General features: G+C 45.7%; 1 protein-coding gene across 3 annotated transcripts in view; it reads left to right on the top strand.

The window, feature by feature from the left end:
* The window catches only part of KIRREL3 (kirre like nephrin family adhesion molecule 3), an 833106-nt gene that overhangs the window by 747039 nt on the left and 64958 nt on the right, over positions 1-21109 (top strand). For all 3 annotated transcript variants that reach the window (XM_019490185.2, XM_019490184.2, XM_059720056.1), the window contains exon 11: positions 11379-11505. In XM_019490185.2, coding sequence (XP_019345730.1) covers positions 11379-11505 — 127 coding nt within the window. The remainder of the gene's footprint in view (positions 1-11378; positions 11506-21109) is intronic.

Raw genomic sequence — 21109 nt, 5'->3', positions numbered from 1 at the left:
AAAAGCCCTTGTCTGCTCCTAGGTATCATGCTTCTGAGAATGCCATCACAGATTCACAAGCTAGTGGGACAGCATTTGAGGACTGCTCTTTCAGTTGGCTGTTCTGGTTTGGTCAGCCAAATAGAGTGAATGTAGAAACCCTTAACTGAAATTTTATTGCCTGCTATGCAGGAGTTAGGCTGGAAGGCCATAGTGAACCCTCCTGGCCTCTAATTCAATGAGCCTTCTGAATCTTTCAGCATTCATCTTGCCTAATAACATGTAAATAAGAGGTGGCTGCAAAGACTCCAAGGTCATGCCAGTTTAGGACGATGACTCCACTACAAATTGCTTCCATCCAACTCCCTGAGCCATTAACCATATTGGAGGGGGAACTCCTACAAACCAAACAGTAAGCAGAGAAGTGCCAACTTGGCTGGAGAGATGCTGAGAACCTCCAAATGGAAGAGACATCTAGGCAGGCTGTATATTTGCTGACACCCTCCCATCCCCCCTGTTGGCAGCTCAGCCTGCAAATTAACAATATTCCAGACAATCATGATTTAGCTTCCAGAACAACCACTCACCCACCCAATGTAGTGTGAGCTCTGTGTCTCCTGCTGCTCCACTGACACATCATTAAAACCTCAGTACCTACTATTTACCCAACTTTGCCACGGGCATACAGACAGTGCTGTATCCGAGAGATAGCTGATGGATTGCAGAGCATCTTAAACAGTTTCCAGTATGGTCAAGCTGAGCATTCACAGAAGATAGCTAGAAAAGCTGACTAAGCATTCTGTTGTCCCATCAACATATAGACGCCCACTCCTGACCCCAACATACCATCCCAGAGCCTCTTAGCAAACTTTGCCCTTCAAAAGTGAGATCTAAAGCCTGTTGAAGTCAATGGCAGCGGAGTCTTCAAACCTAGTCTTTAAAGGGAGAAAGGTGTTCACCTATTTAAGAGGCAGACAAGGTTCTTTGGTGAATCTTATATCTTTTATTAGACCAACTTAAAGAGTTGGAAGTTTAGATTGGTCTAATGTCCTTAGACCAATGTGGCTACAACTTACACACCTATTTAAGAGTTATATAACATTGCTAGTGCAAAGATTCCTAGGAAAATATTTGATGCAAAAGTGACAGGGATGGCTTGGATAAGGATGTTCCTACCTAGATGAGCTCCTTTTCTAATGTGTTCAGCACTGGTGAGGCCTTGCCTATGTGCAGTTTCTGGCACCACACTTCAAGAAACATAAGGAAAAATTGGCAAGAGTTCTGAGGAGAGCAACAAAAATGATTAGAGGTCTAGAAACCATGCCACGTGAGAAAAGATTTGACGAACTGGGATTATTTAATCTGGAGAAGAAAAGACTGAGGGGTGAGTTGATAAAAGTCTTCAAATGCAAACGTGGTTGCTATAAAGAGGACAGTGATTAACTACTCTCTGTGTCCATAGGGGCAAGGACAAGAAATAATGGGCTTAAATTGCAACAAAGGGATTCTAGGTTGAATATAAGAAAAGACTTTCTAAGTACAAGGATAGCTGAGTACTTGAACTGAACGGGTACATCTACATGTGCAATTAATACATCTGAATTTTTTGCGCAGAAAATTCAGGCAAATTAAACTGTACCTGGGCACACATCTGAACATGCGCCTGTTGGGAACAAATTTGGGCTGCTCCTGCCCTAATCTGCCCCCCTTAAACAGCCAGAGGGAGCTCCAGATTCTCCTGGGTGCCAGCCCCAGACTGCCAGGTGCGGGGGTGTAGCTGTCCCAGCTGCAGGGGGGAGCCGGGACAGCTCCCCCTGCCCTGCAGAGATCAGGGCTTAGTCAGGCAGCAACTGCTGCCCTCTTCTACCTGGACTGACTGGGAGCAGTTCATTCCTGGTTCACGCTCCTGTTCAGGGTCTACACATGCTTTGGCACATTAGTCAATATGCTGTTTCTCTTGTACCTGTATGTATTGGTACTAGCAAATGGTGCACATGTAGACGGTGATGCTTTACTGCAGATTAGATTAGTCTAATGTGGAGTAAAGTGTCTCATGTAGACACACCCATTGTCTAGAGAGGCTGTGGAAGTCATTGGACTCTTTAGGTGCAGGAAAGGCAGGTCAGACAAATGTTTGTCTGGAATGAGTTAGACAGGGATGTTCCTCCCTAGATGAACTCCTAAGGCTTCCAGACTTTTTTTTTTCTGTGATTCTATGATAGGAAGAGGGAGATTGAAAATGAAGGGCTGTATACCAAATTCCGTATCTTCCCTAAAGGGGCTGGAGTTTTGCTAGGATGTGGAAGTCCAGATCTGGCCCAAGAGTCGTAGAATTTACATTTCAAATTCAACTGAAAAAAGCTTAATATGCTTTGCAAACATTAATCAAGGCTGATCCAGCCCTGGGAGGCAGTAGATATTGTTATTCCTGCCTTGCTGATGAGAAAACTGAGTGATGTTATGCTAACTTCTAAAGAAGTCCCAAGAAGTTTAAATCACACTTCTAGGCATGGATAGTAACTTTGGCTACCCAGGTCAAAGCACATTGGCGCCAAGTCTCAAAGCATGTACAGATCCTGGTGGCTCTAACTGGATTTGTGATTGCTCGCCGCTTTGAAACTGAAGTCCAAAAAGGGTTGATCTTGCCATCTGCAAAGTGACACACCCAAAGCCAGAGATCTATTTTGAAAATACAGCTGCACAAATTTGAGCAAAGCTGATCAGTCAATAGCACGGCTGGCCATGCAAACTAGAGGCCTGATTCCTCTATATGGATTTCAAGAATACCCAGAGTTGTCCTCATTAGTCTGAAGTCAAGCAGATAATGAGGACAAATTCTGGACATGATTAAACCAATTGCTATTAGAGACCAAGCTGATATGAGGAGAGGTAAGGGCTGTAGAGAAGGGAGTTGGTTATCCCCCTGCCGGTACTGCAGGATTTTTACACTTTCCTCTGAGGCACCTGTTCCTGGCGACTATCAGAGATTGAATGCTGGGCTGAAGGGCCTTGAGTACAATCCTGTCTGGTAATGCCTGTGCTCCTCTGTTCCCTTTCTGCAAAGAAGAAATGCCATCTGCTCAGAAAACAATTCTGAGAGCACACAAAATCCATGCACAAGTTACTGAGCTGGTGTAATGTGGGCTCTATTCAGCTGAAGCCAGTGACGTGCGCTGGTTTACACCAGCTAAAATTGTGGCTCCATGTGTAAAGATTGCTGGGTAAATTCAACTGCCCCAATAAAGGGGAGAGAGGCTGAGTCAGAGAGGCTGAGTCACACTCTTTGTCACACACTGTTAGAGAGGCTGAGTCACACACTTTGTCTCCATCCCATTCCCAGGCAGCCAGAGTGTGAGAAAGAACAGCATGGATTCAGCGAGCTGAGGACAGCTGTGTCTCTGCAGGGCGTTTGCCACCAGGTTAAGGTCTGCGCTTAGTATATCTTTGAGTATTTAGTCAAGAACTGTATAGTTAGCCCTGTTAGTCTGAAGTCAAGCAGAAAGCAGGGTAGATTTGCACCTTATTTAGTCAAGCCACAATGACTTTGACAAAGGCCATTACCTAGGAGGTAATGACAGCCTTGGAGGAACTGATGACCTGAATCACAGCAGAAGAACCCCTCTTGGTCAGCAATCCCCTAGCCATTGTCCTGATGTGAATTTGCAGCTATTATTATTATTATTATCGTCGTCATCATCGTTATATAAAACAGTCTGGCATTCTGGAATTGTTTGTTGTTTTACATGTAATGCTGCTTTCCACTGGAGCACGCAAGGCATTTAGAAAACCAGCTGTATGGAAGAAGCATCTAGCCAGCTAACTGGACAGACAGACAGCCACCAAACAGGGGAAACATAATCCAGTGAGGTGATAATTTTGGGAAGTGATAAGCAATGCAAAAGAGGTTAAAATTAAAACTATTATGCAGCCTTAATTAAAGCAGTGACTGTCATTTCTGCTATAAATAAAATAAACGTTTTTTTCAGGACCAGATTGTGAAGTGCTCAGCACGTACCACTAGGACTTGATTTTGGAAAGAACTCTGTTCAAATCTAGGTCCGGGACTGATGGGCAGATTTTCACATCTGCTCAGAACCCAACATGCTGATTTCTTTTTATATTATGGCCCTGGGTGCAGGTGCACTCCGATAATCCTCTTTGGGCAGGCACTGTCTGTTCCACGTTGTACAGCCCAAAGCACATTTTCAGCACTCAGTATTGAGATTTGTCAGTCTTATGGAGATCTTGGTCATGATGCCAACGCTGAGGTTGCTCTGAGATTTGCATTAATTGTGGAGATTCAATCCTTTTCCTATCAGTTTACAACACTTAGGTTTAAGGCTGAGAAATGTAGCAGTAAATCTGTTCAGTGCATTAGGAGTCACGAGTTAAAAATGACTTGGCCTACAAATGCAGACATGTAGTCTCGCCTTTTCTTTGGCTCCCTCTAGCTGACGAATGGCTTCTTTGGAGCATTCGAAGGCCTGCACTGCTCAAGACTAAATCTCAAGATGGTTTAAACTAATAAAGACATTAGCATTGTTCATCACAATGGCTTCCATTTACTTCAAGGGAAGCTGACAGTTAATACTTCTCCGTAAAGCTGACCAGCTCCCAGCACAGGCAGTGAATTATGGAATCAGGCACTGCAGCTTGCTGTATTCCACGTCTCCCGTTCCCAGTCAACCCCCCGTCACACTGACGTATTCCCCCTGGCTTTGCCTTCCCTAAGACTTTTACCCACACCTCCAGCCTTCAATGGATCTTTTAAGATAAAAGTAAATGGATTTAGTCACGTGGGGATTCATGCCAATAAACTAAGTTTAGTCTTCAACAGACATCTTGCCCCCTTCATGAAGGCAATTCTGCTTCCCTGCAGTCTTCCATCCCCCATTGAGCCATCCATGTGTGCTACATGCTGAACAGGAACAAATCAATCCCAGTCAGGAAGGGTGGAAGCCAGCAGGCCGAGCTGTCCAAGGAGCAGAGGTTTTGCCATCACTAAGGACATGCATAAACTGGATCCATCAGCCTGGGGCTACCTGTGATGGACCATAGCAATGGCATGCGGGGGTAAATATGTAGGAAACTAGGTGAGGAGTTAGGTCACTCAGGGCTGAGGCTTACTTTGGGGGTTGGTGGAGCAGGACAAGGAAGTTTTCACTGGTGCTGCCATGGCCTTGCCTGTTCTGTGAGAGAGGACTCCAGGATACCAAGGGTGTCAGTCAAGCACTTTTCCACAACCCTGACTCGTGAGCTTGTGTTTGAATACAGGCGAGCTAGGATGGGGTGGCATTTCTCCCCATCAACCTGCAGGCAGGGGAGACAGTGTCTCCTCCTTGACCTCAGACTCTCTGAGCTCTAGTGCAGGATGGGGGAAGGGAAGGCAGCAGCACCCATCATTGCCTCCCTGTATCCCATTCCCTTGGTGGAACCATACAGCCCACTGAACAAGATGTGTCTTTTAGGCATCTGGGCCATAAGAGAAGCAGCATGAAAATAGCTTCATTCCACAGCAAGGCTGAGGGCAAGGGAGAGGGTGGGAATATATCCTCTGGCTCTCATCACTTTGTGAGAAACCCCCACGCCACCCAAAGCTCAAGGACTAGGACTGCTTCAGAGAAAGGGTGGGAACTTAAGGAGAGGCTAAGATCAACATATAGGAAAGAGAAAAGGGGGAAGCTGGAAAGGGTAAAACAGAAGGAACCCATGGGGGAAGTGATGGGTTTGGCAATGAGCAGTGACATTGGTGGATTAAACATGGGGGTTTCATAGATTTTTAGGGTTGCAAGGGACCTCAACAGATCCAGTCTGACCCCCCCGCCCTAGGCAGGAAAGAGCAGTGGGGTCAGATGACCCCAGCCAGGTGCTTGTCCAGTTGCCTCTTAAAGACCTCCACGGTAGGGGAGAGCACCACCTCCCTTGGAAGCCCTTTCCAGATTCTGGCAACCCTCACCATAAAGAAGTTCTTTCTAAAGTACAACCTAAATCTGCTCTCCATCAATCTGTGGCCATTGTTCCTAGTTACTCCAGGGGGTGCCCTAGTAAACAGAGCATCTCCTATTCCCTGTTGCCCTCCCCTGATGAATTTGTAGGTGGCCACAAGATCACCTCTCAGCCTTCTCTTGCGGAAGCTGAAGAGATCCAGGTCCCTCAGTCTCTCCTCATAGGGCTTGGCCTGCAAACCTTTAACCATATGGATGCTCCTCTGGACACTCTCAAGGTTATCCACATCGTTCTTGAAGTGTGGTGCCCAAAACTGGACGCAGTACTCCAACTGCGGCCTGACCGATGCTGCATAGAGGGGAAGTATCACCTCCTTAGACCTGTTTGTGATGCACCTGCTAATGCATGATAGAGTGCATTTAGTTTTACTTATCACTTCATCACATTGATGACTCATGTTCATCTTGGAGTCTCCTATGACTCCAAAATCCCTTTCTGCCACTGACACACTTAGAAGGTCATCTCCCAGTCTGTAGGTGTGTTGGTGATTCTTTCTTCCTAGGTGCAGCACTTTGCACTTATCTTTGTTAAACTGCATCCTGTTCTGTTCTGCCCACTTTTCCAACCTATCTAAATCTGCCTGAATCCACCCACCTGTGTGTTTACCTTGCCCCATAATTTGGTGTTGTCTGCAAATTTGGACAGAGTGCTTTCCACACCCTCATCCAAGTCACTGATGAAGATATTGAACAGCGTAGGTCCAAGGACCGAACCTTGGGGGACCCCGCTGCCCACATCTTTCCAGGTCGATACCAACCCGTCCATCACCACCCTCTGAGTGTGTCCCATAAGCCAATTTGCCACCCACCTAACCGTGTAATCACCTACATTACAACCACTTAGTTTATTTATAAGAATGGGATGAGACACTGTATCAAAGGCCTTTTTAAAATCCAAGTAAATGACATCTACCTCAGCTCCTACATCTAAGCATTTTGTGACTTGGTCATAAAAAGGAACAAGGTTAGTCAGGCAGGGTCTGCCTGCTATCAATCCATGCAACTCCTGTATTCTTTGGGATCGCAATTTCCCACTGATCATAGGAAATACTTTCCACCCAAACAGAATCAAGCCCCAGATTAATCCTGCCCCACCCAAACAGTTAGGTAGATACGGGTATATACAGCCAGCATACATGCCATTCAGGATAGCAGCATTGCAATGGTTTTGAATGTGCCGCTATATCTTTTAGAAAGCTCAAATCCAGACCAGAATTTTAAACGTGAGTAGCCTGATCTCAGCATTTCCCCAAAATGCACCAGTTGAAAATAAGATGCCTTTACTGTGTGTATAACTACTGCTAAGGGCATTTAGTGTTTTGCTAAGCATCAGCTTAAATCCCAGAATGACTGAAGGAATTGGCTGTAAGATCAGACATGCAGCAATGGCAATAACTAATGTACGGGATATGTTTACAAAGCAAACACGCCAAAATGGCAAAAGGAAACAAACCCAAAGGGACACCGATTGTCATTAGAACGACAGCCTCCCCCCATCACTTTGTTACAGGGAGGAAAGGGAAGGCATGGTCCAGCCCAGCACGCAAAAGCCACCGTAGAAAGTTGATGCAAATCCAAGTTAGCAACATGTCGACTCTGACATATAGTTGTATAAGTGGGAAATTAGCCATCGGCATGAGCTTCTTTCACAGGTAATTAAAAATACTCCGAAAGCCGATATTTGCTTTAGACTCATCACATTCTAAATACCATAGGTGCTGGGATTTTGCTGACTGCCTTGATCAGACTTCTTTGCTTCAGCACTTTTCGAGTTTTAATAAACCTGCTAATTGTACCGACGGGCCAGTAGGGCAGCACGTCTAGCAGTCCACATTTCAGCAAGTTTATAAGATAGATTCAAAGATGCAGAGAGCAGCAGTAAACCTCAGCTGATGGAGACCCCGAGTTGCCAGGGAAAAAAGCATCAAAACACTAGCTCTCACCAGACAGATGGCATATAATTTTACTGGGCCACTGCCCCAGGGTTCAAAATAGCTGCCTCATTGGTACCCACCTACCATCTGGTATGGTATGTGCCTAGCCCTGATCCAGTTCTCAGCCACCCTGTTTAGTCAGAGACACAACTCAAGCTGTTAGTGAAGTCAAGCTCTGAGAATCAAGACTCATGACTTCTAGTCCCAGCTGTGCTACTAATGCTGTTGTCTGTCTGCATCACAGTCCCCTGATTTGCAAAGATGAGATAATAATCCATCCCTGGCAGGATGCCATCAGGCTAACTTCATGGTTTGTCACCAGCTTTGAGATCGCTGGGCAAAAGGTCTGGGACTGCAACTCAGCAAATGCAGTAAGGAACTTGCTTGGTTTCTCTGCTGTCCAGCTCTTCGCTATAAGAATATTAAAGATCCCCTGTACTATGATACAAGGGGGCATGTTCTGAGGTCATTAGCGTGACCAGCAAAGCATGAACAACTCACGCCGAGGTTGGCTTTCTTCTCAGCCCACCAGATTCACTTGCATTAGCACTAATAGGATAATATAGAAAATAAAAAGCATAATTACATCTACTGCTTTGGCTGCAAAGGGAGGGAATAGACCTCCCCCCCCCCCGCTTTAAATGTGTGGGAGCTAAGCTTCCCAAGGGTCCAGTTCACCCAGTAACATTTTGACCTCAAGCAATAAACATTTGCAATTGTGTAACAAGGTGACAGAGTCTCTGAGCAGTCGAAGCCTCCTTTATTCGCATCTAATTCTTATTTGTTCTCAGCTTGAGTGGGCGCAGAGACGGGGCAGTACATGCCTTGTGCACATTTTGAGGCAAGATTATGGTGCAAGCTGTGAACTCAGACTGATATTCATGATGCAAGGCTACCCCAGCCAAGCCACCAGCAATCTCTGGTGCCTCATGGTAGCGCTCTATTGCCATCAACCAGCACAAGAATGGTCTTGGGCTTGTTGGAGCTTGCTGGGGCTATACATCAGCTGTCACATATTAGCCTGTTGGCCGGGCACTGCCATTGACAAAACTTTAAGATATTTGTAGATACATAAACCTCCATCTGTACCCACAAGTATCTTAAAGTTTTGTCAGTGGCACACTTACCAGGGTCATTTATCAGAAATGACTCCAAAGCCAAGGGATCTTGAATACAGAAGCTGAAGCTGAAAAACTAGCCTGGTATCCAAGAGAAAATTTCTAACTCCATGAGGAGGCAATGGCTTACGTGATCTATTTATTCAGCATAGGTCAACACTGCCCCCCAGAGTGGGACTGGGTATGCCAAGACAAACACTGCCCTCTTGCACTCAGCTGGGCCCACAAATTTGTGGAAGAGACAACTCAGTGAAGCCCTGAACCCAGGCCCCGACCCTATGTGCAGGCTCTCGCAAGCCTTCCTTATGGGGTGAGGTGTGAACCTACTTCTGAGCTATGTGCCCAGTGTCACACACAAGGTGTATTGACACACATGTAAGAGCTATACAGAGGCACATGGTACTAGCATTAATTACATTTATCTCACTCTTTGAATGCTCTTTAGATAAGGTACCAGCAAGACCATCTGCTGCTCTCAATTCTCTCCTAACACTTGAAAGCTAAGGGCATTTGTACACATGATGATTGTCACCGTGTACACGTGACAAAAGTTTCCTTCGTCTGGATTAATAGCATCACACATTACATGTGTGCACGGTTTGGGGACTTCAGATGAGTTTGCAATGTTGCGAACTAAACCACAGCCCCATGTAGTTTCATTTGCAATGTTGCTACTTGTAAGGTTGCAGCCTTTCATCTGACAGCTCATGTTCCCGTCCCCCTGCCCTCCAGCCATGGGAAGAGGTGGGCAGGCTTTGCCGAAAAAAAGCATTGGGACCCTTGCCACTTCTCCCTTTAGCAGGTGTCTGGCAACCACAGGCACCTACTGAAGTCCCAGTGGGCTCAGAAAACAGTTGGGTCCACCGGGTGCTGCTTCTGAGCTGGAGCAGCACCCAGCCCTCTAGCAGTCCAGCCGGGTGGCCCCAGGGTGCACTGCCTCTGCGGAAGGAAGGACTAGGGCCACTTGGCCCGCTGGCAACTCACCCCACAGCTGCAGGCAGGCTCCACCGGAAAAAAAAGGATCAGGTCCCTCACCGTAACAGTAACAGAAGCCTCTACGTTGAAATGGCGGGTTTCAATGAAAAGCCATAGAATAGAATAAAACCCAGAGGGCTAAACCCCTGTCACATGTACAAGCACCCTATAGGGACAATTGTTTACTCACTGTTTCTGTTTTTTTCCCATTTGGTGGCCAATCTGGACATTTTAAAATAAAAGCAAGCAAATTCATTTGGTCTGTTATTAGCAAAATTAAAAAGTATAGAAAAAAGATCATTTGTAGCTGAACAAAATGTTTGGAACTCGGTTATGTTATCTTCTTTTTCTAAAGTTGAATTTCTAAATGAAATAAGCTTTTTATTCATTTTTTATTTTTATTCTGAAATTGCCTAAAAAACATGTTTTGACTTTGGCTTTTTTTCAATATTTTCTCCCATTTTTTTCACCTAAAATGACTCACTAAATTCATGAACAGTGCCAGTTGATCCAAAATTCCAGCAAATAAAATATGCATCTGAAAAAATGTTGTCCAGAGCTATTCTCCATGGAACGGGAGGATGGCCATTCACATCTAAGGACCGGCCAGCTTCACACTCACCAAAACATATCGGTAACATCTTTCTGAGCACCACCACAAACCTTTCCATTCCTTTGTGAATTTGGATTTTGAAGGGATCATGTACTGTGAGTGGATGACTACTTACAAAGCCTTTCAGTGTCACTTGGATTGAGCACTGGGCTTTGTTGGTCTTTGAAGATGTTTCTAGGTTTGCTAGTTGCTAGAACTGGTTGAAATGTTTCAAATGTTGTTAAGATTTTGAAAGATTCCATTTTAAAATAAGAGGCAGGAATTGTCAACAAAATATTTGCAAAATGTGATCAAAAGGAAATATTTGCAAAACTTGAACAATGAAAAAATATGTTCCACAAAATCTCTCTCTCTCTCTCTCTCTCTGTGTTCCCTTTTTAGGTAAGAGACCTCATTTATCATTTCTGTGAGGCACAGAGAAGATGTTGAGCTTGCATAATTTTAAAAAACAGCATTTTCATTAGAGTTATTCTATGAATGAATGAATGAATGAATAAACAAACGAATGAACAACTGCCCAACTGTGCTGGGAGCCAATAAGAGAGGTTCAAGGACCTCTATACAAGGTCTAGTCACTAGAAGAATGTAAGACGTTTTCTTGCGGTAGCAATGCTTCCATTTATCTCAAGTCTTTCAGCCTCCCAGTGAATCCTGAGCGCTGAGTTAGAAGTGTCCTTCTGGCTTTTCAAAATGCATGCACATTCTGGATCACCTTATATTACCCTTTCTAAAGCGCACCTATCCTCTCTTCCAGGTCCTGAGCAATGAGAACACATTGACACTAAAGTCTGTCCGTCAGGAGGATGCTGGGAAATATGTCTGCCGAGCAGTGGTTCCACGGGTGGGCGCAGGAGAACGGGAGGTGACTCTGACTGTCAACGGTACCTCATATTTCTCTTTAGTTTTTCTGTCCTGGTATGGTGAAATAGCTTCATTGTTTTGGCGCTGTTGTACAGATAGCTTACGATGGGAAAGTGCTGGTTTATCTATTTACCAGTAGATAATTATTCTGGAGGCAATTCCTATCCTCAGATGGACTTAAGTGGTTCCTATCTAGATCTTTTGCAGCCACCTCACCTCCTTTGGACACTGCACTGGTTGTTGTTCCTCTAAGGGACAAATAGATTCACAAAATTTGGGGACCATTATCAAGTTCCTGATTACAGATGGGTTAATACATCCCAAGTGAAATAAAACCCACCATGGACTTTCACTTTGAGATCCAACTGAACTTTTTTACTGATGTTTGAAACACTTTGATTCACATCCTTCATGGAATCATCACCTTCCTTGTGCTTCTTGGTTTGGTAGCTGCCCCCAGAACTGCAGCTCACATCAGCCAATACAACAGAATAATGAATTCAGTCTTCACTACATATAACAGGCAGGCTGGGTTAATGCAACCTGCCTACTTTAAGTAACAGATGATAAAACCATGTAGCCCATCTCAAACATGTACATAGCTTAATCATCTTTATTTAAGCAGCTTGCTCCTGATTTGGGCTGTATTTCTCCATGCCAGCACTTCACAGTAGTTAAACTCAGTGGTAAATGCCCTGACAGACTCAATCAATCAGTTGTTCACACCTTGTTAAGGACCAATTACGGTGACTACTCAAACCGCTATTTAATGTGTTGCTCCATAATGAGATTAGACTGGCTGAGTCTGCCGAAAGTGCCAGCATCCTTAGCACGATATAAACGATAACTTTGTCGTTGGTGTATATGGGAATTTCAGATGGCGAGCCCTATCTGCCCGATATATTAACGGCTGCCAGAATTAAGCAGGGGCATTTTAAGTGCAGAGATTGTCTCCCAAGGCAGGCAACATACAGCCCACAGGCCAAATCCGGCCTGTCGGGCACTTTCATCCAGCCCATGCTGCCCACCAACTAACTGTACCCCACCCAGCCCTTCTGCCCACGAGGGTGGGAGCAAGGCACCCACATATGTACTCCCTCCAACACACCCTATTGTGCCTTGCCTTATGGGCGGTAGGACCCGGCCTGGCCAGCACACAGCTTCCAGGCAGAGCTGTTGCTGCCACGGCTGCAGGCATCAGGGACCTGCTTGGCTTCCCTGGCATCCCGCTCGCTCTGGGCAACAGATAGGGAAGTGGTGGGGATGGGGGTAGAGCTGCAGCTGGGCAGGAGCACAGAGCATGGGGCTGGCAGCAGTGCAGAGCTCTCACCCAGGGGGCAGCAGCAGCACAGAGCTTGGGTGGGCAGGGCGTGGGTATGAGGGAAGGTGGGGGGTGACCCCCTCACACTACCCCCATGGCACATAGCCCTGGCAGGCAGCAGCAGCAGTAGGTGGGGGTGCTCAGGGTACTTGTGCCTGGCGCAGGCGCTGGTGCCCAGTGGGGCACGGCTCCAGCCAGCACTGCACATGGCAGCAAGAAGCACAGCTGCCATGGGGCCTTCTCTATCACCAGTGCTCCCCACCATGCACGTGCAGCCCCCACACTTGTGCAGCACGGGAGGGAAGCCCCACATGCTGAAGGCAGCTGACTCCAGTGCATGGGGCTTCTCTCCTGTGCCATGCAACCCCCAACCACCACCCCCGATATACAAAACTAAGAATTTATTTGTGACTTCTTATGCAATCACATCTATATATAGTATGCAAAAACAAAACACAGCAAAAATATTTTTTGTAATAAATTTAAGTATGTTGTAGGTGTTTGGCTTTTAGTGTATGATTTGGGGTTTTTTTCTGGTTCTATGATGGCAAACCCCACTCCCAAAAGTAGTATTTCCAGAGGGCAATGAGGGACACTTCTGGTGGCAAATGTCAGGGGGTTAGAGGCAGGACTTCCAGTCCCAAAATGTCAACCAGGAGGTGGGGAAACTGTCAAAGGGCAGGGCTACCCATACAGCCCTTGAAACCTCACCAAACCTTGTTAAGCGGCTCTGCCCAAAATAATTGCCTGCCTCTGCTGCATCCCATGCCCATTGTGGTTCTGTTTCCAGTCTGTTTGCTAGCCCAGAGCAGTTGAGCTCAGCCAAAACATTATGAATATGACAAGCACTTTCTTGGGAATTCAGTGTTGAATAAGGTGCCAACTTGCCATTTGGTGACCTGAAATCCAGTGGGATTCAGACACCTTTGAACATCCCAGCCTCTATTTACCCTTTGAATAGAAAGCGCCTGAGGAACCAAAATTCAGGCAGTGCCCCATTGCCATTCTCCTGCCAATGTCCGTTCCCACTATCCTCCCACCAACAAATGAACAGGACTCAGACCCCAGGGCCTGCCTAAGCCTGCCAGCAGTGGTGCTAACTGTAACAGCAGTTACAGGGACAGCTGGCCTGGAGAATCTAGGCTGAGAAGTTGGCAATCCTTTCACAAAGGCCACCAGCCAGCCATGCATTGTTAATAGTTTTCTGTCACTACCAACAAAGACTTGGTTTCATCCAGTTACCTGGAAGCAGAAGGCCCCACATCCCATGTCATCAATACTGATGATCATGTCATGGACTGAAGTAATTTGTAAAATTGAAAGATCCTGGAGTAAAAGTCTCTACATAACTGCAAAAATACCATGGTTAATTGATCACAGGAGAGATTTTAGTTGGAGGGTCATTTTTATCCTATCTATGCCATGCATGTGGTCTCTATCATGATGGTACGTAGATGATTATTCTTTAATGTGCTGATATTCAAAACTCCATGATGAGGGAGAGTAGTGCTATTATCCCCGTTGTACAGGTGAAAAACCAAAGCCTTGTCCAAGCCACAAGCTTAGGGCAGGATCCCATTTCACTTCACATGCCCAAGTAGCAGTAACCCAGCTGCACAGTTTGAACCCACTTCTCTATAACATCCCAGCACAGTAGGACAACCAACAAGCCACAAATTAGGCATTAGCCAGGCTTCTCACTAGCCCTCCTCTTAGACCTGAGCCTCTGCGTTTTGCATTTAATATCTGTTGGCTAAAGAATAGTAAGGAAACTTCCACTCCATTAGGAAGCAAAGATCCAGGCTAGTATCCAGGACCTGTCCCTTTTCAGAGCAGCAGTGATCTCAGCAAGCCATACAGCCTCAACCTTACTTGCTTTTCCCTAGTCCCACACATCTCCCACTCTTTGCTGTCTGGGGGAGCCAGCTTCCAAAGGAAACAGCATCTTTTTATGTAGATGAGGAAACAGGGACACATAGAGGAGAGACGCTTTGATCAAAGCCATAGTGCAGTTTGGTAACAATCCAGGTCTCCTGACTCCCGGTCTAGTGTCCTATGCCAGACCATACTGTATGGAAGCTGAGTGCCAAGCTGGGAACAGTATAAAATAGAACATGCATTTTGTATCGTTTCTCACCTGTGACAAAATGGCATGCTTCCGGCTCAACTCACTATCATGAGGAGATGAAAGCAAGTGGGAAAGCAGCCCAGGCAGCAGTACAGTTTCATTTTAAATGCCAATAATGCTAAAAAGGGAAGCCAAGGGCAACAAAGCAGGGCCACTGAAAACCAACCACTCCTTTGACTTCAACTCAGCACAGGACTCTTGCATGCTTCTTCCCTACTAGCTGCTGGATTTGAATTATAATTAATAGTTTGCAGAAAACAAAGCAATAAATTTAGAGGGGGGAAAAACCAAGGAGTCTGCTCCAGTCCTCCCACCCAGCAGCCTCCGTCACTGAATTCAGACAAGTGCCTAATGTGCCAAAGCAGCGTTCGCTGATAGTGAGTTGGGAAATGCTTCCCCAAAGTCTCTTGGATCTTTGGTCAGCTTTGATTTACACTGCAGATCTGACAAGGGAGCAAATAAAGTTTGTGCCATTTAGGAACAATTCATCTCCAGCAGACCTCCAGGGACTCAGTTCCCTAACTTGTGCTCTGGCACAAATATACACAATTCATGGCAAGTCCGCTCTGTTTAACCTCTTTGTGATCCGGTCTTCAATAATGAATGGACTTGACAGAATAAGAAGCAGATGCTATTTGAGCTATATGGCTGTTATATAGCACAGGGAAAGGAAGGGCTGAAAGAAAATGTCTAATCTAAATGCCCCAAAAGGTGGTCCGCAGAACCTGACTCTGAAGGCTGCAAGTGCCTGCAGCCTTCATATAGTGTCCCAATGCCACAGTGAGCGTCATGATGGAAAGACCCGAATCCCAAAAAGAATACTCAGCCCCACAACCCATGAGCATTGGACTTACCGATAATCTGGATCTTAGGTCTGTGACCAGATCTTGTCTGTCTGCCTGTCTGTCTGCTGAGGTCTCTGGAGCTCTTATTTTAGGAGAGAAGTCGACATCTCTTTTTAATTAAGGAAGGGGAGGCAATTTTCACATTATTGTCTTGTTCTCCCACATCTGTCATTTTTCTGCTGTCTTGTTCATTTCATTGAAATTGTCTTGTCTGACTTCCGGTGACTGCTGGCAGTTATGGACCCTTCTCCCTCTGTAGTACCCAGCTCTCCCATCTCCTTCTCCCTTCTAGTCCTCTGACCATGAGTGACTGGTGCCTCCTGAGTCTGGGGGGACACCTGCAGAAGCCACCAACAGCAGTGGCCCTGTCAGGGGTGCCCCAGCCCTACCGACAGCATTAGTATTGGCCGTCGGGGGGACACCAACCCCTTCGGGGGGGCACATGCATCCCTGTGCACCCCCTACTAGTCGCCTATGCCTCTGACCACAGTGTGGTGAGCAGCCCATCAGTTTTGGAAGCCAGAATCTCAGGCCAAAAGTCTGAAGTTAGGCAGATAGGATTCAAAGCTTCTGCGAGTAGAAGGGAGGATTATGCAGATTAGTGGCTTTTGGCAGGGTTGGGTGCTTGGAAGCACGAAGGATTCGAGGAACGTTTAGCGGTGTTATAAATCAGCAGCAGCCAGAGTCTGGTCTACGTGGGCAAAGGCCTCCTGAGCGTCCTGCATGAAGCTCTTTCAGCTTTCCACTAGTCTTGGTGTTTCTCAGGGTTGGCCAATGGCAGTAATAGCCATGCTAGGACCACAGCAAAATGCCATTGTGGATGTGCCACCATCATGAGGCACTTTTCTGTTTTTCCTTCCCAGGATTTTTTGGGGGGTTTTTGCTCGCTCGTGCACATATGGAGTAGGTTACCAATGGTCCCTGACCCTCACGTATAAAAAGAAACTAGGAAAACAGAGGGGTGACATGAAACGATCTTGGTATTGATGGGGTCCAATTCTGGCTTCCTGGGTGACCTGTGGTAAGTCACTGAACCTGTCTGTGCTTTGGATGCCCCATCTAAAATGCAGATAGCCCGCCTACCATGCAGGAGGTTATGAGGCTTAGTTGTCTTTTCTGAAACCTGATGACCCCAACACTGCTGTTCACGAAATACCTTGATCACATGCTTAATTTTAAACATGTCAAAATCCCCACATAGCTCCACTTACCTTCAGTTATGTCAGTGTACTTGTGCTGGAGTTACACTGTCTTTCCTACACTACAGAGCTAGAATGGGTTGGTGACCAACTGCTGATGTGTCACCTTTTATCCTAGTCAAGGCAAACCCTGAAACAAAGGGAAAACTTTCGTTCTCTTGAGCAGGGGCCATCATTTTGTTCTGTGTTTCTACAGCACCAAACACAACAGGTATCTGATCTGTGAATGGAGCAACAAGGCACCACAGTAGTACTAAAAATACGTAATAATAATATTGTGCACTTGGAAGCGTTAGGGCAGAGAATAATAAAAGCCAGGAATGAGGGGCATAGCTCTATCCAGGAAAGGTGTCCACACCATAAAAAGGTAAGTTTTTAACTTGGATTGGCTAACTTGGCTTACAATATCAGTGACATGGCAAGTGTTATATTTAATCATGTTAGCAGTTCAAGCCTGTAGAGAAGCCTTGGATGAACCGCAGCTGCTAACTTGAGTTAAAACCCAGAGGATGCATCTACACTGCAGCTTTGGACTCTGAACTCCTAAAGCAATAATAATATCCAAGACCACTGGTGCTTGCACCATTTAAAATTCATGCTCCTTGGGGAAGATGATCCTTTTATTAAGTCATTTTTCTTTACATAGTATCTTTTTTTTTAGCATCCCCCAGTTTTGCAGCATACTTAGAATCCCACCCCTGGATATTATCAAGAGCAAGTTAAATGAATGCTTGCCTGGGATGGTTGAATCAGGCATGATCTAAGGGGCTAGACTAGATAACCTCATGAGGTCCCTTCCAGCCATATTTTTGTATAAACCTATGGGCTAACATGCAGAAGCTACTGTCATCTCATCTAGAGATTCCTGAGCTAGCTTTAAACTCGTAGCATATGACTAAAGGCTATTTGGGAAATGCAAACTATTATTTCTGAGCATGTGAAGTTGCAGGCAGACATATCTGGGGAAACCAAAGCACAGACGGGTTCAGACTGACCAAGCCCATCTATCCAAGGATAAAGTACATGCTGTAAATCCTCTCCTGATCAGCATCATAAAGAGAACAATTTCTGCTCTGCCTGCTGCCAGCCCCTAGCAGAGCAACTCTCCTGTCCTGTGTAGCAACATGCAGGGCAGTTTTATCAGGGAGCAGGCCCTTGTAATAATAAGGAAAAATTAATGATTGGCTAGAAGTGGAGCTATGCTGAGAGCCTCTCTGCAGCTGGAGTGAGCAGGTGGTGATCTTGTCAAGCATCCCTTCAACATAGGTTCCTGGTTTTCTTCTTCTTTCCATTCCCCAGACAGTTACGCTACTGAGTGGTTCTCTGATTGCCCTGAGAAGTGAGCGGGAGCCTGCAGCGCTCCTTCTCCTTCAGGAAGCTAGAATCAAAATATAACCATGTGGTTTACCAGCAGGTTCTAGTGGGCTGAGCTCCTGGAAAACATGCCTGCCTTCTCCACAATAGGCAGTGGCAGCACTGGGGGCTGTAATATCCTGGGCACAGTGTGGGATCAAGAGATCATAGTACCCATGGTTATGAGGTCTCCTCCCCTGGATCTGCTGCTGGCCTGCTGGGTCACCTGGGCCAAATCACATCCCCATTCTGTCCCTTTGCTTCCTCATTTGTTAAATGAGGATAATGATGCTGCCCTCTTTGCTAAAGTTATTTGTGATGTACTGATGAAAAGCACCAGATAAGAGCTAGGTATTATCATAATTTTCCAAGCCTTAGAGACTCACAGAGATAGAAGAGACACTGTTAGCCTCACAGACAGTGATTGACAATGGAAAGTCAGTTGAAAATCTTGCTAGAGGATCATTCATTTTGCAACGCACCTGTGCTTTTTTAACCTCAGGGTCCTGGGTTCAAGGCCCTTTTTGGACAAGACCGTTGTGACAGTGTGGGAGACCCAGCATTAGGGGTGAGAGGCAGGCATTCCCGGAATCGCTCGCTGGGTGGCTTTAAACAAGTTACTTTGCTGCTCTGACCCAGTTTCCACTGATGTTCCTTGGGGATAGCACCCAAATTGGTGACTTCTGCTGTCTGAGATACATAATTATCATTCCACCCTCAACAAAACTCCACCGAGGAGCAGCTGTAGGATGGCTCAGTGGCTAACCGATTAGAAAGACTTGGCTTCTGTTTCTTTCTCCATTTTTTGCATTACCTTGCCGTCCTCACTTATACCATGTTCATGAATTAAGCAAGCCAAAAGAGTTTTGTCTTCAACTTCAATGATTGCAGGATCAGCCCTTTATTTTCTCTGTGCTTCAGTTCCCTGGGTGTCTAGTAGGGGCAACAGCACTTCCTATCACACTGGGGTGTTGTGAGGCTAAATTATAGCTTGTGAAGTACTCAGGTACTAAGGCAACAGGGCCTGTAGACGTACTTGTCCACGACAGAAATTGGCTCCAACAGCTTGAAAAGAGCCTGTAGGAAGCAAGCAGCTCCCAAAACACCCAACCATGACGTATACATTTGTAACCACTGCCGCAGAACGTGCGAGTCTCGTTTTGGACCAGTCAGTCACATGAGACACTGCAAACCATCTACGTCACAGGCTGCAATATCCGCCATCTCCCATAGACGAAAGGATGCCAAAGGAAAAAAAAAGAAAAGAAGTACTTGAGCTGGACTAAAATGTTTGTCTACTCAGGACCTGCATCCTGTCTTATGACATTGAAATAAGCCTGTTTCAGGGTTGTAGGTTGTAGCCGTGTTGGTCTAAGGACATAGGCAGATGAGGTTCTTTGGGTAAATCCGATATCTTTTATTAAACCAACTATTAGTTGATTTAATAAAAGAAATCAAGTCTACCCAAAGAACCTTGTCTGAAGTAAACCTGGTATTTCGTGTGTTCCTTGTTTTGCATATCAAGGACCCGTTCAGCGCTTTAGAACGGGAACTCCTATTTATTTGCCCATTATCTAGACTCTTTTTATGTCGAAAACAAGGAGTTAAATGAAACCGTATCCCACCCCCGCCACAAAGTTTATAATGCTGCAAAGACCTCAAAGGAAAGGCTGATATCGACTCAGATGCCCTGGGGAAGTTCGGACCTTCCTTTGATTCCTCAAAGGCTCTAAAGTCAGCAATCTGCTTCTCTTTTGTGTGAGCCTCCGGGGCTGCACAAATAAATTGGCACTGCGGTGCTAAAAATAACCACAACCGATAGCGCCGCCATTTATATCCATAGCAACACTGTTTAAAGCCTTTTACTGCCTGTGGGCTGTCTAACACTTAGTGCTGAATGCCAAGTTGGGAGATTGGCAGCCTTCATGAGCTGCCACCTCCGGTTGGAGACTCAAACTCCAGTCCTGAATGCAAAAAGACTGCAACTTCATACTGTTATTTCTGAGCATGTTCATTTCACAAAATAGTCTTTAGTCATATGCTGTTATCATGATCATAAACCTTAGACTCTAAACTCCTAAAGCAATAGCAGCACCAAAGCCACTGGTATTTGTGCCATTTAAAATCCACTTTCCTTGGGGAAAATGATGCTTTTATTATTATAAAGCTATTTTCCTTACATAAAACCTTCTTTAGTGTTGCCCAGTCTTGCACAGTACCTAGAATTTGTACTTAATGTACAGAAGTTGATATAAAAGAAGCCAAGTCTTGTAGTTAAGTCCCTGCCAAAAAATCTGGTTTTGGTTTTGGTTCTGGGTCATGCTGGATGGTTTGGGCTGTTTCAGATAGGCAGGCAGGCAGAGTCATCAGAAACAGATCTTTATTAAGCTTGCCAGGGGTGGACATCACACGCTGTGGCTCCATGTCCCTTGTATTCTGGAATCCATGGGGCCTCATCTTGACCCTCCTCATCCAGTTCCTCTCTTTGCACTCCAGCAGGCACACTGCTTACATCACTTTACCCAAAGTGGCCACTGAATTGGGGTGCTTCCAATATTTGCATCCCAAATGAAGGCACCTGGGAGCTGATTTTGCAGAAGTGTTGAGCACTCTTTCTCCAGGACTTCAGCTGGAGTTGGTGACTGTGCAGTGGGAGCACTTCAGAGTCTGTTGGCATAGTTGGGCAGGGAGAGCTAGAGAAACCCCTAAAATACCTAGGAAGATAAGTCCCTCTGCAAACCAACCTGACATCTCTTAGAAGCTAATGTTCCCCTTCCA

Source organism: Alligator mississippiensis, chromosome 16, assembly GCF_030867095.1.
Source record: "Alligator mississippiensis isolate rAllMis1 chromosome 16, rAllMis1, whole genome shotgun sequence".
NCBI classification, from domain to species: domain Eukaryota; kingdom Metazoa; phylum Chordata; order Crocodylia; family Alligatoridae; genus Alligator; species Alligator mississippiensis.
Note: the sequence above shows the minus strand (reverse complement) of the source record. Positions and strands in the feature narration are given on the sequence as shown.